At 41.4% G+C, this 18,055-nt stretch overlaps 1 protein-coding gene across 1 annotated transcript in view; it reads left to right on the top strand.

The window, feature by feature from the left end:
- The window catches only part of helz (helicase with zinc finger), a 90,014-nt gene that overhangs the window by 1,541 nt on the left and 70,418 nt on the right, over nucleotides 1–18,055 (top strand). The window contains exons 2-4 of the mRNA XM_080721425.1: nucleotides 13,092–13,355; nucleotides 14,348–14,384; nucleotides 16,315–16,439. Of these exons, the coding sequence (XP_080577551.1) occupies nucleotides 13,110–13,355; nucleotides 14,348–14,384; nucleotides 16,315–16,439 (408 nt within the window). The 5' untranslated portion in view covers nucleotides 13,092–13,109. The remainder of the gene's footprint in view (nucleotides 1–13,091; nucleotides 13,356–14,347; nucleotides 14,385–16,314; nucleotides 16,440–18,055) is intronic.

Here is an 18,055-nt window from a genome sequence, read left to right as displayed (position 1 = left end):
TTCAAATGTGATTATTTTGGGATAAGGTTGAGAACCACAGTTCCCGACAGTGAGTTAAACATGCAAAATATGGCACTTTTAGTATCTATTTAAGGGTTTGGCAAATATTACACAAAAAGAATAACTTATCACTAGGGCTGTCGATTGATTAATTGCATGATTGTCCAATACCCAATTACCTTAAGTGCTAGGTCCAAGTATTCTTTTTTTAAATGTTTTTCCATGTGTATATAAGTTAAGATTATTATTGCTGCTGCTACAATGTCTGAGGAACCAGAACAAAATAGTTATCATTATCATATTATGTACCCTGAATACAAGAAGATGAAACAATAAAACGACAGCTTGGACCTTGAATAGTTGATCACGATTCGTTGCAACTTTATCGGTTCAAAAAATACTTTAAAGGGTATATATTTTTTAAGTGTTTAATAGCCTACTCTTAACATCCGACTCGGCAAATATGCTTGCTTTATGCAAATGCATGTTTATTTATTATTGGAAAATAAAATGGAAATCAATTAACTTAAAACATTACAGATAGTGTCCAACAATATTTAGCATAAAAATGACTAATCATATTCATAACATGCCAACCACAACAGACAACAACAAGTTCAAGACGTCATGTAATGGCTTTATTGCTAATGTTTTTGCTAAGTTTAGCTTAGAAAAGGGTGTGGTTTTCTTGGACCAATCACTGTCAGCTGATGGCCGCCTTCCATCCGGGCTATGGGATCTCTGAACTCTACACACTGCACTGAGTGCACAGCGCAGGCAGAGGGGGGAGCAATTCTAGCAGCACTTATGCATAATTTGCTTATTTCTCACCTTCAAGGTTTTCAGATACATATTTTCCAATTTACTATTTTAAAGTTCACAAGTAATGCGCTGTCTGGCTGTAATCTTGAGTTAAATAAATATCGTAGCATGCAGCCCAAGAGTGTCTCCCTCCATTAAAATCAGGTGAGAGTGAAGGGACGTGAGCTATGGGAATCAAACAGGTGAAAGATTAATTTACATTGATAAAGTTCTATTTGTCATCACACAGTACGTTTGTGTTTACAGGATTACAATTTTACATTTAGGGAATTTTGACATAAGAATACATACATTGATTTTGTTACATTCTTTTGGCATCTAGATGATACAGTATTTCCTCATTATGACCGTGGGACCGTGGCTATGCTCTAAAAGTGTGAAAAACGTACAGCATGTCTTTAACCCATTAAGACCTGAAAAATACCCCAAAATGTCTTCTAAATCCTAACGGTTTTCTGAAAAACCTGTTTGTTTATCTGTGGTGCTCAAACTTTTTAACGTCAAGGACCCCTGTTTCTTTATCTGTGGTGCTCAAACTTTTTAACGTCAAGGACCCCTGTTTCTTTATCTGTGGTGCTCAAACTTTTTAATGTCAAGGACCCCTAGAATTATGTATTTGACCGGACCCCCATCTCAAAAATGTTGTTCCAGGTACCCAGAGGAAGAAAGATTTGAGTTACAAATGTTCGCTTTAAAAAAGATATATTCAAAGATTTTTTCAAACTTCAAGCTCGCGGCGCGGGACTCGGGCTATGAGCTTGTTGTATATCTGCTATTCTTTAATAGTTAAAGCATAAAATAATGGTTAAAGTGACACAGTTGCGTTCTAGGTCCTAAAGGGTAAAATGTTATTTCTTGAAAATGTATGCTTATAAATGTTACCACTCTTGGTCAAATAATGTGCTGTTAGCCTGAAGTAACTGATTGCATTAGTCTAGTTGACTAGTCTGAAATTAAGGAGATCTCGCAAATCGCAATACTATTCATTATTCGTAGCTGCATTATGCACGTACTCCTGGGAACGTTGTGAAATTAACTTCTTTTGAACGATTGATGAACGATTTAGCAGGACAACAGTTTTTGTTTTTGGCCGCCCATTCCCGCCCGCAGCCATTTCACTTTCATTTTCCGCTACAATTGTGTTGGGTCTTGCAGGACCTGCGGAATCCCAATCCCATTGCAGGGCTCTTAGCATGTAGGCTACTCCAGGGTACATTCTGATTCCATTATCCATACCATAGTTATAAGATAGTATTTCCCCCCCAACCCTAACCCTAACCCCCAAATGTACCCATGAGGCAGGCACTGCATTACAACAGTGGTTCTCAACCTGTGGGTCGGGACCCCCAGGGGCGTCCCCAAATTATTTTGGGGGGTCCCCAGATGATAAACTTAATGTGCAACATTGGTTTCTCACTCAACAGTAAACAAACCACCTTAAAGTTTTAAGTGTATGAGGTATCTGCACATTTCTATTCAATTTAAGGCCAAATTGTCAAATATTAGAGGCAGACATTGAGAAATAGCCGATCTACATGCTCACAACGCCTCGCAAAATAGCCGATCTACATGCTCACAACGCCTCGCAACACAAGGCGTTGTGAGCAAGTAGATCTGCTATTTTCACAATAGAACCGTGTTATACAAAATCTAATGCCTCAACTCTTAGTGCTCGTCAGGGTTGGGGGTGAAAAGGTTGAGAACCACTGCATTACAATGCTGAAAATGTCATGAGTGCTCACAGTAACTTGGGGCAATAAGTTACCATGAGTGTCTCACCTCTTTCTCCCTGTCCTTGGTTCCATTTCTTATCGGGTTGAAGGGACCTGTATAATATGATTAGGTGAAATCTCGCTATTTCGACTTAAGAGTTAGGGTTAGGTTTTAGTGTTAGGTTTAGGCATAGTTTTACTGAGGTTAGGTTTAGGCATAGTGATTAACGTTCACCAGGTTAGCATTCACTAGTTTTTCACCCGTTTTGCTAAGCCATGCAAGTTGAAAGTGGGATCAAACGTTAGTTAGGCCTGTCACAATTAATACATAATCACCTAATTGTAATTATTTGAGATGATGAAGTTTGACTTACCGTATGTTATGTCATACATTTTCCAGAAATGAAAGATCTAAAAGCTTACACAATGCATGTTGTAAACTTGTAGAAAGTATAAAATGATTAAATATGTCAGTAATTTCTTGTATATAAGTTATTTGTCACATCTTCCCTATGAAATTTGATTACAAAGCCAAAAAGGCAAAATGTTGATATGTTCATTATTCCAAAAACACAATTAAATCGTTAATTGCAATTATTTGTATGACAATCAGCTAATTTCACAATTGTGAAAGCCTTAACGTTTGTTGACTATTGGTCAAGGTTGAACTTAGACATGTAGTACTACTGCCTGTAGTGAAGGGCACTGCACAATAATGGTTCATTTCATCTAGTACTGGATTATCGTATTTGGCTAGGGTGCAGCTTTCTAATTATTTTGACAATATTTTGATTAAATATGATCATTGTTAGTAGCCTCGCCTGGTTCCCACTGCTGAGCCAAGATGGTTGTGCTAGGGTCTAGCCGATTTATGAAGCTGGTCAATTTCTTATACTATTTTTATTTTGGGAAAATTTGGTTTCCTCACAAGTGACTGTGTTATCTTACATTTTAATTGCCCAAGTAAAAAGTGCTCTGATTGCATATTGTGTTTTGGTTGTAGTTTGAGTCAGGGGGGATTTTGGTTATGGGACTTACTGATGTATTATTCCAATAGTTGTTTTAGCTGTTCTGTGTCTTTTGTTGTATCATGTTTAAAAACAAAATAGTAAACTAAGATGATTGGATAGTGTGTCAACCACATCCCTGGTTCGATTCTGTGTTGTTAATCCTTATCTACCCCCAGCTTCATGTCTACAGTATATACTCCTATAAAAATAAAGCGCAAACATTATTGTTTTAAGAAAAATAAATCTAGCACAGGGGCTGGAAAAACTAAACAAAATGTAGCACAGGGGCTGACTGAATGTCTGACTGAATAGGCACACATGAAAATATATTTTCAGTTGGCCTTGACAAGAGCAACTGTTAACATGCTTATGGGCAAAGGGCCCACTAGGCTCTGTACTTAAAACACCCAATGCAACTCTTTCAAGAGGAGACATAAGTATCTTGTCATGTAGGTTATCTTTACATCTGCTCCTCCTGCCTAAATGTTTACACAAGTAGTTTGATGTCCTCATGCCACCTCCTTCAAGCACCGCACGCACTTAACACACACACACACACACACACACACACACACACACACACACACACACACACACACACACACACACAGTGACACAGGCTAATTGTCATAAGGCACTTTGAGTCATGACTAATACTGAAAATGTAGGCTAACCCTTGAATCACACACACACACACACACACACACACACACACACACACACTCACACGCTATACTGTAGCTGCCTGTAACAATATAACATAATGCACATAAAGCACTTCTCAAAACATGATTACAAAGTGCTTTACATAAAACGACATAGAGAAATGTTAAACAGATCTAACATGAACTAAAATGTTATTTATTATGAGCTAAGCCCCTGATCTCTTTATTGTTAATATTTTTATAGAAAAAGTATTTTGGAGCATATCCTTGATCATAATATGGACAAGGCATACCTAGCAATAGATGCCAAATTTCTTTTAAAAAGATTTTTTGTGTATTCTTATATCAAAAGCCCCCAGAAAGGGAAAATGTATCTTGATTTAATTCACCTGATTGATTCCCATAGCTTACGTTCCTACAAACAAACACCTGATTTTAATTACAGAGCTACTCTGTTTTGAATCTCAGTCAAGATGACATTCAGATTTTAGGTTAGAAATAAGCAATGTAGTAACAAACATGCTTCACACTGTCTGAGCGGCAGGCTATAAACACTAGCCCTCTGCTGCAGCGTTATATTGTTATGCAACTATTTTCTGCCAAGTCCCTTAAAGGATTGGCTGTTGTTCACTTTGATTGGCAGGTGTGCCTTCTGAGACTTCTGCTGTGCCTTAAGTGGCGGTATTATGCCTAAACCTAACCTTAACCCTGACCCCAAACCTAACCTCACAAAGTAGCGCTTTATCGGCAAAAGAAATTGTCTGTGGTTTTCAGGAAAATGGTGGAGGCAGAAAGATTTGAACCCTGGATGTTGGATTGAAAGTCTAAATAGAAACACTGCTCTTCCGAGCACAGGTCTCCGTCAGGTCAGGCGTCCTGGTGGTGCTATAATAGGCCTATGTGAAAAGGGTGGCATTTGTTCCTTAACCTAATGGGAATATAATATGTGTGTCAAATTTCAAGGTAATCCCAAACTGCGTTCATGATTTGAAGCATTTTGTTTAAAAACTGAGCAATTTCGGAAACTTTGGAAGGCAATATCACATGACTACAGATACTGTGTAGTGATTTGCGTAATTGTTGGAGAAATCTGATGGAGTAATAGCAAAGAATGTGTTTTACATAAGTTGGCCTCCCGGTGGTGCTATAAAAGGCAAATGCCTAATCTGTAGGAGTAGTGTCTGTCCAAAGATGTGTTTTGCAAACATCGGCCTTATGGTGGTGCTAGAACAAGGCCATGTGAAAAATGGGGCAGAGGTTCTGAATTGGCATCCAGGGAGTGTGTGTGCACGGTTTGGCCGCGACCGGGCCAACGGCGCCGGAGATTAGTTGTTAACAAACTAATGGGACGGACGGACGGACGGACGGACGGACGGACGGGGGCAAAAACATACTCTCCTGGCTGAGACAATAATTAGTGAGTGAATAATTAGTGATGGAATGGGGTTTCGGGCTGTATATTTGAATGTGACCATTACCAATTTAAGGGCGGTGTCCTTCTTGTCTCGTTCTTGTTGTAGTTAAAGAATTAATTTATTATAGTTTTTGAAAGCAGTTTTCCACACGCCACCCTGAATATGTAGGTGGGTGACGATAGCTTAGCTTGCCGTCACAAGTCTTTGTTGGTGATGGATCGACCAACACTTTTGTTGGTATGGCTAAGATATTGTTGCAATACCTTTTTCATATACACACTTTGTGAAAGTCACATGTCTCTTGGAAATCAGCCTTTGACGGTATATAACTTTGTTATATACCGTCAATAGTTTAAACGGGTTTCTCCTGCATTACCTTTGTTTGTTCTGTCAGTGTTATTAATGGAATATGTAAAACTGATGCATTGACTTATACAAAACCTCTCAACTGCTGCTATTTATTTTAAGACTACAAAGTATTAAGGAAGCTAAATCAATAACTGCAATAAATGATGGTAAATTACTGAACACTAAATGCACTATAATATATTAACAGGCTCCATCAGCAGGCAGTCCATAATGAAGCCTTTAGAAGTATTCTCTCCAAAGTATGTTTATCAGTTGATAATGCTGACTAAGCAATTAGATGATGCCAGAGACAAGTGACTCCAGTCATTAGCATGGTCGCATGGGGTGATACTGTAAAAGTTAGCAGGACAAAATTCCCAGGCGTATCATCTGACTACCTATGCTCGATGCAAATGTATTTGACTGTACACGTGTGAGCCGTGACATAGGATGTGAGGTACGTTTGAGCTGTGCTCAGCTTCAGACGCTACTTTCCTCATCCTCCTGCCTTCCTGTTCGGCAACCACACATGAGATGAAACACACATGAAAACATGTGATGTTTCACATTTGCACCCAGGAAGTTGGGTGAACTTAAAGGACCACTAAACCTATTTTCAGCCTATCTTCATATAATTGGTCTCACTTATGCTCATTATTATAATGGTAGCCTTTTTGTCTGCTCGGTCTATGTCTCATAGGAAACCTGCCTGAAAACACACACATGCGATTAGAAGATTATGTAATAATTGTGACAGCTGTCCCAATTATTACATAATCATCTAATCGCAATTATTTGACAAAATCGTGATTATTTCATAAGGGTTAGGGTTAAGATCATAATCTTGTCCATGTTGGACATTTTTAATATTTTTTTTTTAAAAGACAAAAATAGTGGAAATAGCAGGTCTACAAGCTCGCATTGCGTACAAGCTCGCATTGCGACACATGAGCTTGTAGATCGACTACTTCCACTATCAATGTTCTTTTTTTAAAAGTTGTCAAATATGTCAGTAATTTCTTTGTATATTTTTATTTAGGTTATGTTTCAGATCTACCATGTGAAACTTCAATGCCTACAAGCCAAACAGAAATGTAATTGTCAATGACAAAAACACAAATCGCAATTATTTGAGTAACAATTAATCGTCATGTAAAATGTCATAATCGTGACAGCCCTACCTGCCAGTGACATCATTGGTAGGCAGGTTTGAATCTCTTCTTTTTTTTTTTGTAATGCGAGAACGATGGCTTCAATTATAGCATCTATTCTATCTATTTTACTTTCCAGTTAGAGAAAACCTGCTATTTCTATTAGCTTGTATTGGATTCCCCATCGGTGATGTCATTGGTAGGCAGGTTTCTGAACTATCCACAGACCACCAGTGCAACACAGAGTGAGTAGTCAGAAACGATGAAAATAAATGGGTGAAAGATTTTTCTTTTGCTGCATTTATGTACATGCTGTTAGACAAAAGGTGCAAAAAGTAGCAGGCATGTGCATGACAGCATGAGATGAGATTTTATTTTTTAACTCTCATCCTTATGCCAATGAATTCCTCCCCACACAATTTCTGTTTGTTGTCACTGCGCAGTATCCCACTGTTGTATGAATCCCACTATTGAATCCCACTGTTGTATCCTACTGTTGTATCCTACTGTTGTATCCCACTGTTGTATCCTACTGTTGTATCCTACTGTCCCACCTGCCAGTGAGGAGCGCAGCGACTCCGTCCTACTCTCCCGCCCAACACTCCCTGCTGACACGCCAGTATGCGTAGTGACAAATATCACCCTTGTCCAGCTTCCCTCTGTAGGTCACAGGCCAGTTGTGTTCGTATAGACACTCAACTAAGTGGGATGCACCGTGGTGGGAGTCTCTCTCCAAATTTTGTCAATAGTATTTGAGCTATGTATGGGTGCTCAGGGATGCTTTAAGGACTGGAGGGAAGCACACCTTTTTTGTATTGAAGTTGATTTTGAAGTTTCATGACATACCCAATTGATTAAAGTCTTCGGTCGCCACGACTGATTTCCGTCATTTTAACACTTTTTCTGCCATGTAGTTTTTATAATTCAGAAATGCAAAACCGCCAGCGATTTTCATGCTTTTACCTTATTGACCCACGGAAGTCACGGGCGTGACCACAATGATAATCCTCGATCATGTCTTCTTTCGCTCGGTGAAGAAAAAATGCAACCGCAACAATCCATTCTTTAGATATCGTCCGTTGAAAAAAGATGATCTGGGAGCAGAATCCTAGATAAATCCACTTTTCTGAATTCTCTAGCATTGGTCTGAATGGCAAGTCAGATACCCGGATGACTGCAGCTCCATGTCCATGCTGCAACTCCTGCTCATGCTTAAAGGGGAAGACCACCCATTTTCAATATTGAACTATGTCATTAATATAACTTAGAGGAGTTGTGTGAAAATTAGGGCTTTCACTTCAAGTATCTTTTACAGATCGACTAGTTGAAGCCACTGGTAGTCGACTAGTCGTTAACATATTATGTCATAATAAAGAGCGCTGTGGCACGGCTTTTCACAGCAGCCAAGTTACCATGACAACGGATTCTCACACAAACCCCACGTGTGCAAGTTAGCGCAACATAACAAGACCAGCATTTCACAATCGCCACATCAATTTTAGCTGCTACAGTAATAGAAACCCATGCTCATGGACTCACCAATAGCTGGTGTCTCTCGTAAACAAAGCACATATATCCATTTGCATGGTCGGCTAGCCAGGCTAGGCTTTAGTAGGCTAGCTCGCTACACAACACAACACTCCTCTGTCTTTTAATTACTTCTAATCAAACGAACGTGCGGAACGTCGGTCTGTCTGTTGTAGCAAGAACTGGGCTGTCCTTACTTGCTGCTTTGATCACGCTACGGTGTTATACTGTTAAACAACTATATTATGTAGGACTAGTCTCACAACTCACTGCTGTGTGCAGACGCGACTTTCAGCACTTTGGGTGAACTCTGGGTGAACTCTCTACTGTCTTTGGGATTATTAACCCTCGGTAGGGAGATGCAGCAACATGTGTGTGTGTGACTGGATAAATAATATTCCGCTTGTAATTTTTTTTTTATAGACTTTTCGACTAGTACCTACAAGATCGACTAGTGGTTATACTAGTCGACTAGTCGGTGAAAGCCCTAGTGAAAATAGAAAAAAAGTTCCCCCCCCTTCTGTGTTGCCTAGAACTGCAGGATTGATTTTGGGGGTTGTATTGTAAAGTACAACGGTGTGATGTCATCAAGTTGTACTTTACAATACAAACCCCAAAATCAATCCTCCAGTTCTAGGCAACACAGAAGGGGGGGGGCAGACTTTTTTTTCTATTTTCACACAACTCCTCGAAGTTATATTAAAGCTATACTGTGTAAGTTGCTAAACTAGTGGTCAGTAGCGGTATTACTTTTTTCGGCCGTTTTTCGCCCGGAGTCGTCGCGGACCACCGCCGCGGACCACCGGAGCAGCGCCACAAACCACCGCGACGATACGAATCCGTGGAGGGGGTAGAACGTAATTTTCTGGCCAGGATCTGGGGATTAAGAGGTTAAGAATCCTTCACCATGTAAACACTGTAGCTGAGGGAAGCTACTTCCTGAAGATACGGCAGATACGCCTGTGATTGGCCGGTAGTGTACCATGTGTTTATGATCCGCGATATGATTGGCCAACATATACACAACGTATACAGATGATGCAGATGACGTAATTTTGCCGGGAAATCCCGCCCCTGTCACGGCTAAGTAGAAAACATATAAAGAGAAGGCTTTAGAAGCTGAAATTAACGGAGTGGGGGTTCTAAAACTTTAGCGATTTAACAGTTAGGACAATTTTAAGATTTGTTTTATAAAAAAAGTTACATGGTATAACTTTAATGACATAGTTCAATATTGAAAATGGGTGGTCTTCCCCTTTAACTGCGGGGTTTATCAGACGGCTGTCTGATATTAAAACATTGGTAGACGTCCCCAGACATCTTTAGCCTGGAACCAGACCAATCCGCCTGGGCAAAAAAACTTGCCCTTGGCGAATATGGGTCTGGCCCCGCTCAATTTTGGGGGACCAATCAGGGCCCAGCATTTGTCTGGTCTAACCAATCATGTCCCACCCCTTGGAAATGAAAATTCTGCTTGTGAGTCCAGACTAATATCCGATACGCAGTGAGGAATTACCGGTAGTATGAGCAACGCCAGGCTAAGACGTCTTAGGATCAAAGGTGAATGGTAGCCAATTCACCTGAAAGACGTCTGGGGACGTCTTACCTGGTTACCAAGTAAACAGAACCTGCGGTAGCGGCTGGTGAACAAAAACACTACATATCCCATCATGCAACTCCGCCAGCATCGCGTCCATTCTCCATTGACTCCTATTCTGTGCTGTAACATAAAAACGGCTATCTCTGAATAAGGTGCAAATAACGCAGAGAAGGCAGAGATCCGCTCTTTTTCACCGCTACACTGGGCCGTGATGGTCGGCCGCGGTTATTATTTTAGTTTCATGGTTAGATGGCATCCAATGAAACAATGAAAAGACCGAATTAGGCGTTTTGGCGTATATGGCGGGTAAGTGTGGTAAAATCTTGAAAACGCGTTTATATCATAAAAGCAAAGTTTAAAGTCTCAATCCGCAACATCTTCTACTAGTTGGCATGTGTGGTCATATGCTGTTGACACCAGGGATCTCCATATATGGGCATAAAATGGACACAGTTTGGCCGACGGATACAGAGATCTCCATATATGGGCATAACGGACACAGTACAACGGGTAATCTGACAAAGCCCCCAACACTGACTCAGACATATCGGTCGGATCGGTGGTGCGACGTAGGTGTGTCTAGTTAGTTCTACATATTGATTCTAGTTCTACTGCATTGATCCCATCATACCAGCTCAAGGGCCTTCCCTGTACATAACGTATTCCATATTTTATGTCTGTTCTGTGTAATCTATAGGATAGTTCATGCCTGTCAGGGCAGCTGTACAACCAACCGATATTTCAAATTGTGAAAGCCCCTCGTCAACAAATGGCCCACCACCACCCCATGCATAGGCGATTCTAGCCTCTTCCAGCAGGGGGTGCACGACCTCTATTACCTCATGCACTCGCGCGCAGCGCGCGTCACGCGCACGCGAAAAAAATTGCGGATATTAGCGGTTTTGTAATGTTGTTTTAGCGGATTTCTGCAGTTAATTTTGTACCCAAATGTAACACAATATAAACAAAAAAAAGTGTAAAACAGGTGCTTCTTTTTCTAGACACCATATGTCTATCTATAGGATTTATTTACTTATTTTGCAGACAGAGGCAGCACAGCCAGGACATATAAAGCCAAACATCAAGTTAATCATCATTCATCAAGCAATCAAGCAGTCATTTACAGTGTCAAATAAGCATTTCACAAAAACAAATAGTAGACACATCCTTATTACACAATGAACTGCAGCCTCCGGGTTTTGGAACTTGCAAACCTTTCAATTATTTTCTGCACTTTAATTTCGTGTATTTTCTCAATCTGTAAAATGCCTATATCTGACACTCTTTTATCAGTCATGGTTGTCCGTAAATACGTTTTTAGTTGTCTCAAAGTAGAGAAACTGCGCTCAGCTTAAGCACTCGTAACTGGTATGGTGAGGTACAGTGTGTAGACGTGTTTCAATGTACCAAATGAATCAGAATTATGCATTCCCTTCTCTTGAAAAAAAGCAAGTTTCTTTTCAAACAGTGTCGTGTCCTCCATTTCTTTTTTTTTGCGCACATTCTCTTCCCTGTACATGGAAGTCATTACAGAGATTTCAGCTTTCAGAACATCTGCATGATGCATCAAGAGTGTATGTCTGACATACGTCTGTCACACTTTTCTGAAGGGCTATCTGAGGTTACAACATCAGCAAGACACTGGAGGATATGAAAATCGTTTTCAGAAAAGCGCCCCTCAAGCTGTTGTATGAGTGTGTCCAGTGTTCTATACCTCATTTGGCTCCTCTGGGTCTGGGCCTGGGGTAACAACAGTTGAGTCTGGAGTGGGGCTTGCTTGCTGTGGAGGAACCGGGGCCTCGGTCTCCGGCAACGGCGAGCCTTCCACAGTGATGTCGGTGGCTGGATCACTGCTGCTGCAAGCTCCGTCCACCTCCTCTGGTTCACGTTCATTAGCATTACTGTCAGTGTCGAGTGAACCCGTGTTCACATTTCCTGATGATGAATTATCGGTTGTGGCACTGGGTTTGCTCTTTTTTATAAAGAATTGGTCAATTGTCTTTGTATTTATAGTTCGTTTCGCCATTATTGCTGCTCTGCTGCTGTATCCATATTGTTTTAGGCGGGCGGAAACAGATAAGGAAATCACGGAATTGTGGGTCATCATATCAGAGAGTCACACAGCCGGCCAGCACAGGTGTCAATCTCACAGCCCACCCACAGTGCCTGCCAAGTCTGCCAACAGCGCCGCCGCCAAGCAAGCTGATAGGTCTTACATTGCAAGCAAGCAAGCTGAAATACTTGCCCCTCCACCTCTCTTTTTGCGCACATTTTACAAATCACGATCACTGTTTTATTTAATAATTATAAAATAAAGTTACATTACAAAAAAAAAAAATCAAAATGGCCGCCTGGCGGCCAGGGGGTGCACGTGCACCCTAGGACACCCCTTAAAATCGCCTATGACCCCATGGACAGAAATAGAATCTCACTCCCTCTGTCCTCTTTATCTTTCTCCGGGGGGTTGGTGGAGGGGCTATAATTTAGCAATTATAGCAGAGATGTATGACAAGTATACAGTCTCTGGATTTGTAAACGCTCTCCAGCTGTAACAATATAATGTGATTATATAACAGTAAGTTGACGTGCTTCTCAACTCACACAAACGAGTGTCAACAAGTGGCGCTCTGCTGTTCCCAGCCCCTGTCCCCTACTGGCCCAGTACCGAACGTGACATCCATTCCACCCATTCATTTTTCTATTCTCATTCATGTCCTATTTTGATCCCGTATTGCCCAACTCCCAACCCACATTCGACATTCCTCTTCTCGTTTTCCTTTTTACCTTCCTTGACCTCCTTCTCTTTTTCTCCCTCCCGTATCCCCACTCCTCTGTGCACAGGCATTCTGTCCCTGAGTCATGGCGGACAGGAGAGCGGAGAAGTCATGTGAAGAAGCAAGCGCATCGTTGATACGGAGGGAGTACGAGGCGGCAGTCAGCCACAGCACAGACGCCCTGCTTGTCCTCGGAGCTCCGACCTCCACCCCTGGACCCCCCGGCGTCCCGTTGAGTCCCCCCTCGCTAGCTGCGGCGGCCCCCGGCGCCACTGCTGCGCCCCTCCGCAGCCGTGCCCTAGTCTACCGCATCGCTGCCCTCCTGCAACTGGTGAGCACACAGACACCACACACACACACACACACACACACACACACACACACACACACACACACACACACACACACACACACCAAAGCACAAGTAGAGACCTTTGTTGTTCAAATTTGTGTACCAAACACACAAACTCCTTAAGGCCGCAATCAGACATACGCGTGAGACATCTTCTCCGTATCGTTTGAGAATGAGGGGCGGAGGGGGAGTCCAATGCATTTTCTATCTAAGTCACGTGGTTTCATGTCATTGTCGTGTCTCTTGCTCAACCGAAGGCTGTCTTTTGGCCAAGAGATTTGCAAGAGACAAAAAACCACGTGACCTTCATTGACAATGAATTGGACCTCCCCCCTCATTCTCAGACGATACGGACACGATAGCTCTCGCAACTGTTTGTAGCGAGTCTAATTCTTAGTCTCTTACTGTCTTATGGAATCCATTCCTCATCTCATGCTTCCATTCTTCCAGGTGAGCATAGTTGGAAAATGATTAGACTTCCCCCCCCCCCACCCCCTGATACAGGTGCAGGTTTATATTATGGTGACATAAAGCTCCCACACAGCCCCCTCCAAACAGAATAAGAGCTCTTGCCGGTCCTCCATTACAGTAGTCTAATGTAGGCCACATTAATTTGCCTTCCTGTTCCATTGAACCTATGTTTCCCCCTCATTTGGTTAGGTTATGTTACACCACCCCCCCCCCCCCCCCCCCCCCCCCCCCCACACACACACACACACACACACACACAAACACATGCAAACGACACACAAAACAAGAAAAATTACAACCATGACTTAATCCGTCATGGATTATGAAGACTACTTAGAGTCCTATAATTACATTGCAGAAGATGCCATGAGGAGCAGAGATATCCATTCTCAGAGCTTATCTGAGGTTTTGAACCTTGCAATGGAGAAAGAATTCCATTTGACTGATAGCAGCTCACTTTGACGTTGTTTTGTTCTTTCCTTTCCCTTTCGTACGAACAGAAAAACTATGATCAAGCAGATGAAGACTGCAAGCACGGTGAGTGGACATTCCCAATGAATCGAACATCGCTTTGAGTGCTTAGAAAAAGCGCTATCAAAATGCAATCCATATACATTATTATTATTCCACGTTCCCACACACTGTACAGGGTTGACATTAAGTTACATTTGCAAGTTTGCACCTTTTTCAAGGCCACTAGCCCCATCATTGTAACCCCTGGGGCAGGCATTGAACACTCCTAAGGAGTGGAGAGAGACAGGAACTTTGATTTATCCCTTTGATTGGATTATCAGCTAGGTCGCTTCTTCTTTGATTGAATACTTGACACATTGAGAGCCATAGTTTTAATCAAACTAATGTAGATTACTGCCAAGGCTTTTTCCTATGGTTTTACACAGATTTTTCGAGGGCTCCGTGTACACAGCATGTGTCCACAGGGCTTGAAATTGCGACAATTTTGTTCGCAAATGCGCCTAAAATGTAATCTGTGCGACCTAAAATTTGAATTGGGAGCACCCGTGCAAATAATTGTTGTGATGCGAAAACGGACACCACCGGAGTAAACAAACGTGCCGACCCCTCTGAGCTGCAGCGGCTCTAGATGCTAATCTAATAGCATGTAGCGTTTCTTTTTTTTTAACTTTCCAGTGCTGTTATGTGCCGCTTGTTAGAAAGCAGCCTACTTTATTACAAGTATTTGTATATTGAGAAACAATCCAGTTGCACCACGGAAAGGAAGAGAATCTATTTCTCCCTGTGTGTGAGACTGCCCGGGAGTCTGTGTGTGAATGAGAAGAGGCGGGGCTGACCGGCTCTGTGTGTGCGTGTGTGTGCGTGCGTGTGTGTGTGTGTGTGTGTGTGTGCAAGGCTACACAAGTTACTTTATTGGGGCAAATGAGTTTCAAAACGGTTGTAAATATTCGTAAGAAATGTATTATGCAAACACAAAAAACCTGATCAATGCTCATTGTCCACATTTGAAGTGAGTAGGCTCTTATAATGTAATATAATGGCATACACCCTCATAAACCATGTTATATTTACATCGCAATTACTTTATAGATACGAATGTGAATTATTAAGGCTATGAAGGTTAACAAAAAAAAGAAAAAACAGATGAATATGTGATTGGAATCAATGGAGGGGTCTCATCTGGAGATGTTTTATACCTGTCAGTGTGTATCTGACGACATGGATGGATGAGGGACTATACAGTTTAAATTCTGGACCTAGATGATTGCATAAAGCCCTAGAGGTGCCCTACCATGCAATTGTAAGGCTCCTTTCACCATTTCATGTTATATTGTTTTTTATTCATGTGACTGTGGTCCTATTATTCGGACTCTATGCTATATATTGTCATTAGTCAATGACAGTTGACAGCCTGATGAAGACTTTACATGGTCAAAATGATGCACCATCCTATATTAAAATTTAAATCACTCTCACTCTGACATAAACAAACCAGATATGACCATATATAGACAAATCCACAGAGCGGCAATCTTAACAGCATATTATATGCAGGGTCATGTCACTCTGACTCAGACATAACCATAAACAAACTGTTTTCTGTGATTAGTTGTTGGAACCCCAAAGAGTAGGTCAGACTTGGAGCCAAAGTGTGTGCAATGTTCTGGATCAAAGTTCATGTTTCACTGAGGTTAACCCAGCAAGCACGGTCAGGACCTGGACCAATCAGTGACGTCTCGATTGGGACCAGATCAAGTCAAACCATGACTAGTCAGATCTGGCCTAGAATATCACTTGATTTCAACCAACATAAATCCTGCCCAAGAAAACGGACGCCCTGGATTAATCAGAGAGGGTCCGATCGAGGCCAGATAAATATCATAACTAATGGGACAGTATGCATACTTTTATAACGGTTTAATTCATAAACAACTAGCTAAAAAGTTGTGAACCTTTCCCTTTTGTCTGCCTGTGTGTGTGTGTGATCCACCAGTCCTGTCAGAGGATTTGTCAAGAGGAGATGGCTCCCTCCAGACCACCCTGCACTCCATGGTGCTGGACAGCAGCCTGTCGGAGGTCGGCAATATCCTCTCCAAGGCCCTGTACGGAGAGCCACTGGTAGGACATCACAACCATACTTTCTACTTTCACTATGCTTGTTCCTGCCCCATCATTTTCCTCCTTCCGTTTGTCAGAGTTGGTGTTGTATGACAGGACGTCTGTCTATTAACGTCATCCAAAAAAAAAAATACAGAATACAGACACAGTAGCAGTGTAGTTTGTAATTTCTTTATTTTTATTTTTTTATGACTCAATGTTTATTTTGTTTTTTATATATTTTTCACAATAACATGGAACAAAGTACACAGCAACCATAGAACCGACAAAAACGAAACAAAACAAAACAAAACACAATACAATACAATAAACACAACCACAAGACAAAACAAAACAAAAAAAAAACTGAAGTAAAACTAAAGTAAAACAATGCCAAACAATCCCGGGTAACAGCCACATACTGTACATAATACAGTATAACAGTATATTGCGCCATAACCACGTCTCACGTCCTATTGGCCATACACATTATAAAACCTCCCCATTTGCGGATGTATTTATCCATTCTATCAGTCCTCCTATAAATCATTTCCTCATAAGCAGCCACCCTGCCAATCTCTCCATACCATTCTTGGAAAGAGGGACTCCCCGCCTTCTTCCAACCCCTCATCAGAACCTGTCTACCGATCATGATAGCCGTCAGGATGAAATCTGCATATTCACAGTGGGCAACCTGCTTCGGGTCTCCCAGTATGTAAAGCCTAGGGCAGAACGGGAAATCAACTCTTGTCATTGCTACAATGCAGTTATGGATTTCATTCCAAAAGCTCTCAATTACAGGACATTCCCATAGTGTGTGAATTAGGGTGCCCACCGATGAAGGATCTTCACACTTCCAACATTCAGCTGTCTCTTTAAGACCAAGTCTGTGCAATCGTGAAGGTGTCCAATGGAAGCGGTTATGAATTTTAAATTGAATCAATCTGATTTTGGTATCTTAAAACATTTTTGTTGAATATTTACAGATTTCATCCTACTCCTCATCATCAAACTCTAGGTTCAGATCCCTTTCCCATACTGTTTTCAAGCCATTAGGCACCTTCATGTTTTCCATAAACATCGCTGAATAGTAGAATGAGGCCTCGTGCCCTTTACCAAACACCATGGTGATGCCATGCAACAACTCAGAATGTTTAGGTGGAGTTCTGGGCGAGCCAAATACTCCACATAGCAAATGTCTCAATTGAAAGTATTGCCAGAGTGAAGCCCTAGGAAGACCAAATTCTACCACTAGATCATCAAATGATTTGAGAGAATCTTCTTTGTATAAATCGCCCAACTTAAGAATTCCTTTATTAACCCATTCCTTCCATAGAAATGGAGATTTGTTAATATGTAATTTAGGATTCCGCCAAATGCTTGATTCTGAGTTGAGGTATGGATTTAACCTTTAAACAAATGATCTGATTGAGACCTGAGGTTTCATTCGTAAGAGACTGCTAATACTATGTAATAACAATTTACATCAAACCCATAGAAATAGAACTACTGTAGATCTACTAATGTGATCCAGACCTTGTCTATTCTACATGAGTGTGGCCTACCCTCTGACCCTCTACTTCCTATGACCTTGGTCTGCTGTCCTCATACTGAGACTCCCTAAAATAGTTCCAAGC

Source organism: Nannobrachium achirus (genome assembly GCF_963921795.1).
Source record: "Nannobrachium achirus genome assembly, chromosome: 3".
Lineage (NCBI taxonomy): Eukaryota > Metazoa > Chordata > Actinopteri > Myctophiformes > Myctophidae > Nannobrachium > Nannobrachium achirus.
Note: the sequence above shows the minus strand (reverse complement) of the source record. Positions and strands in the feature narration are given on the sequence as shown.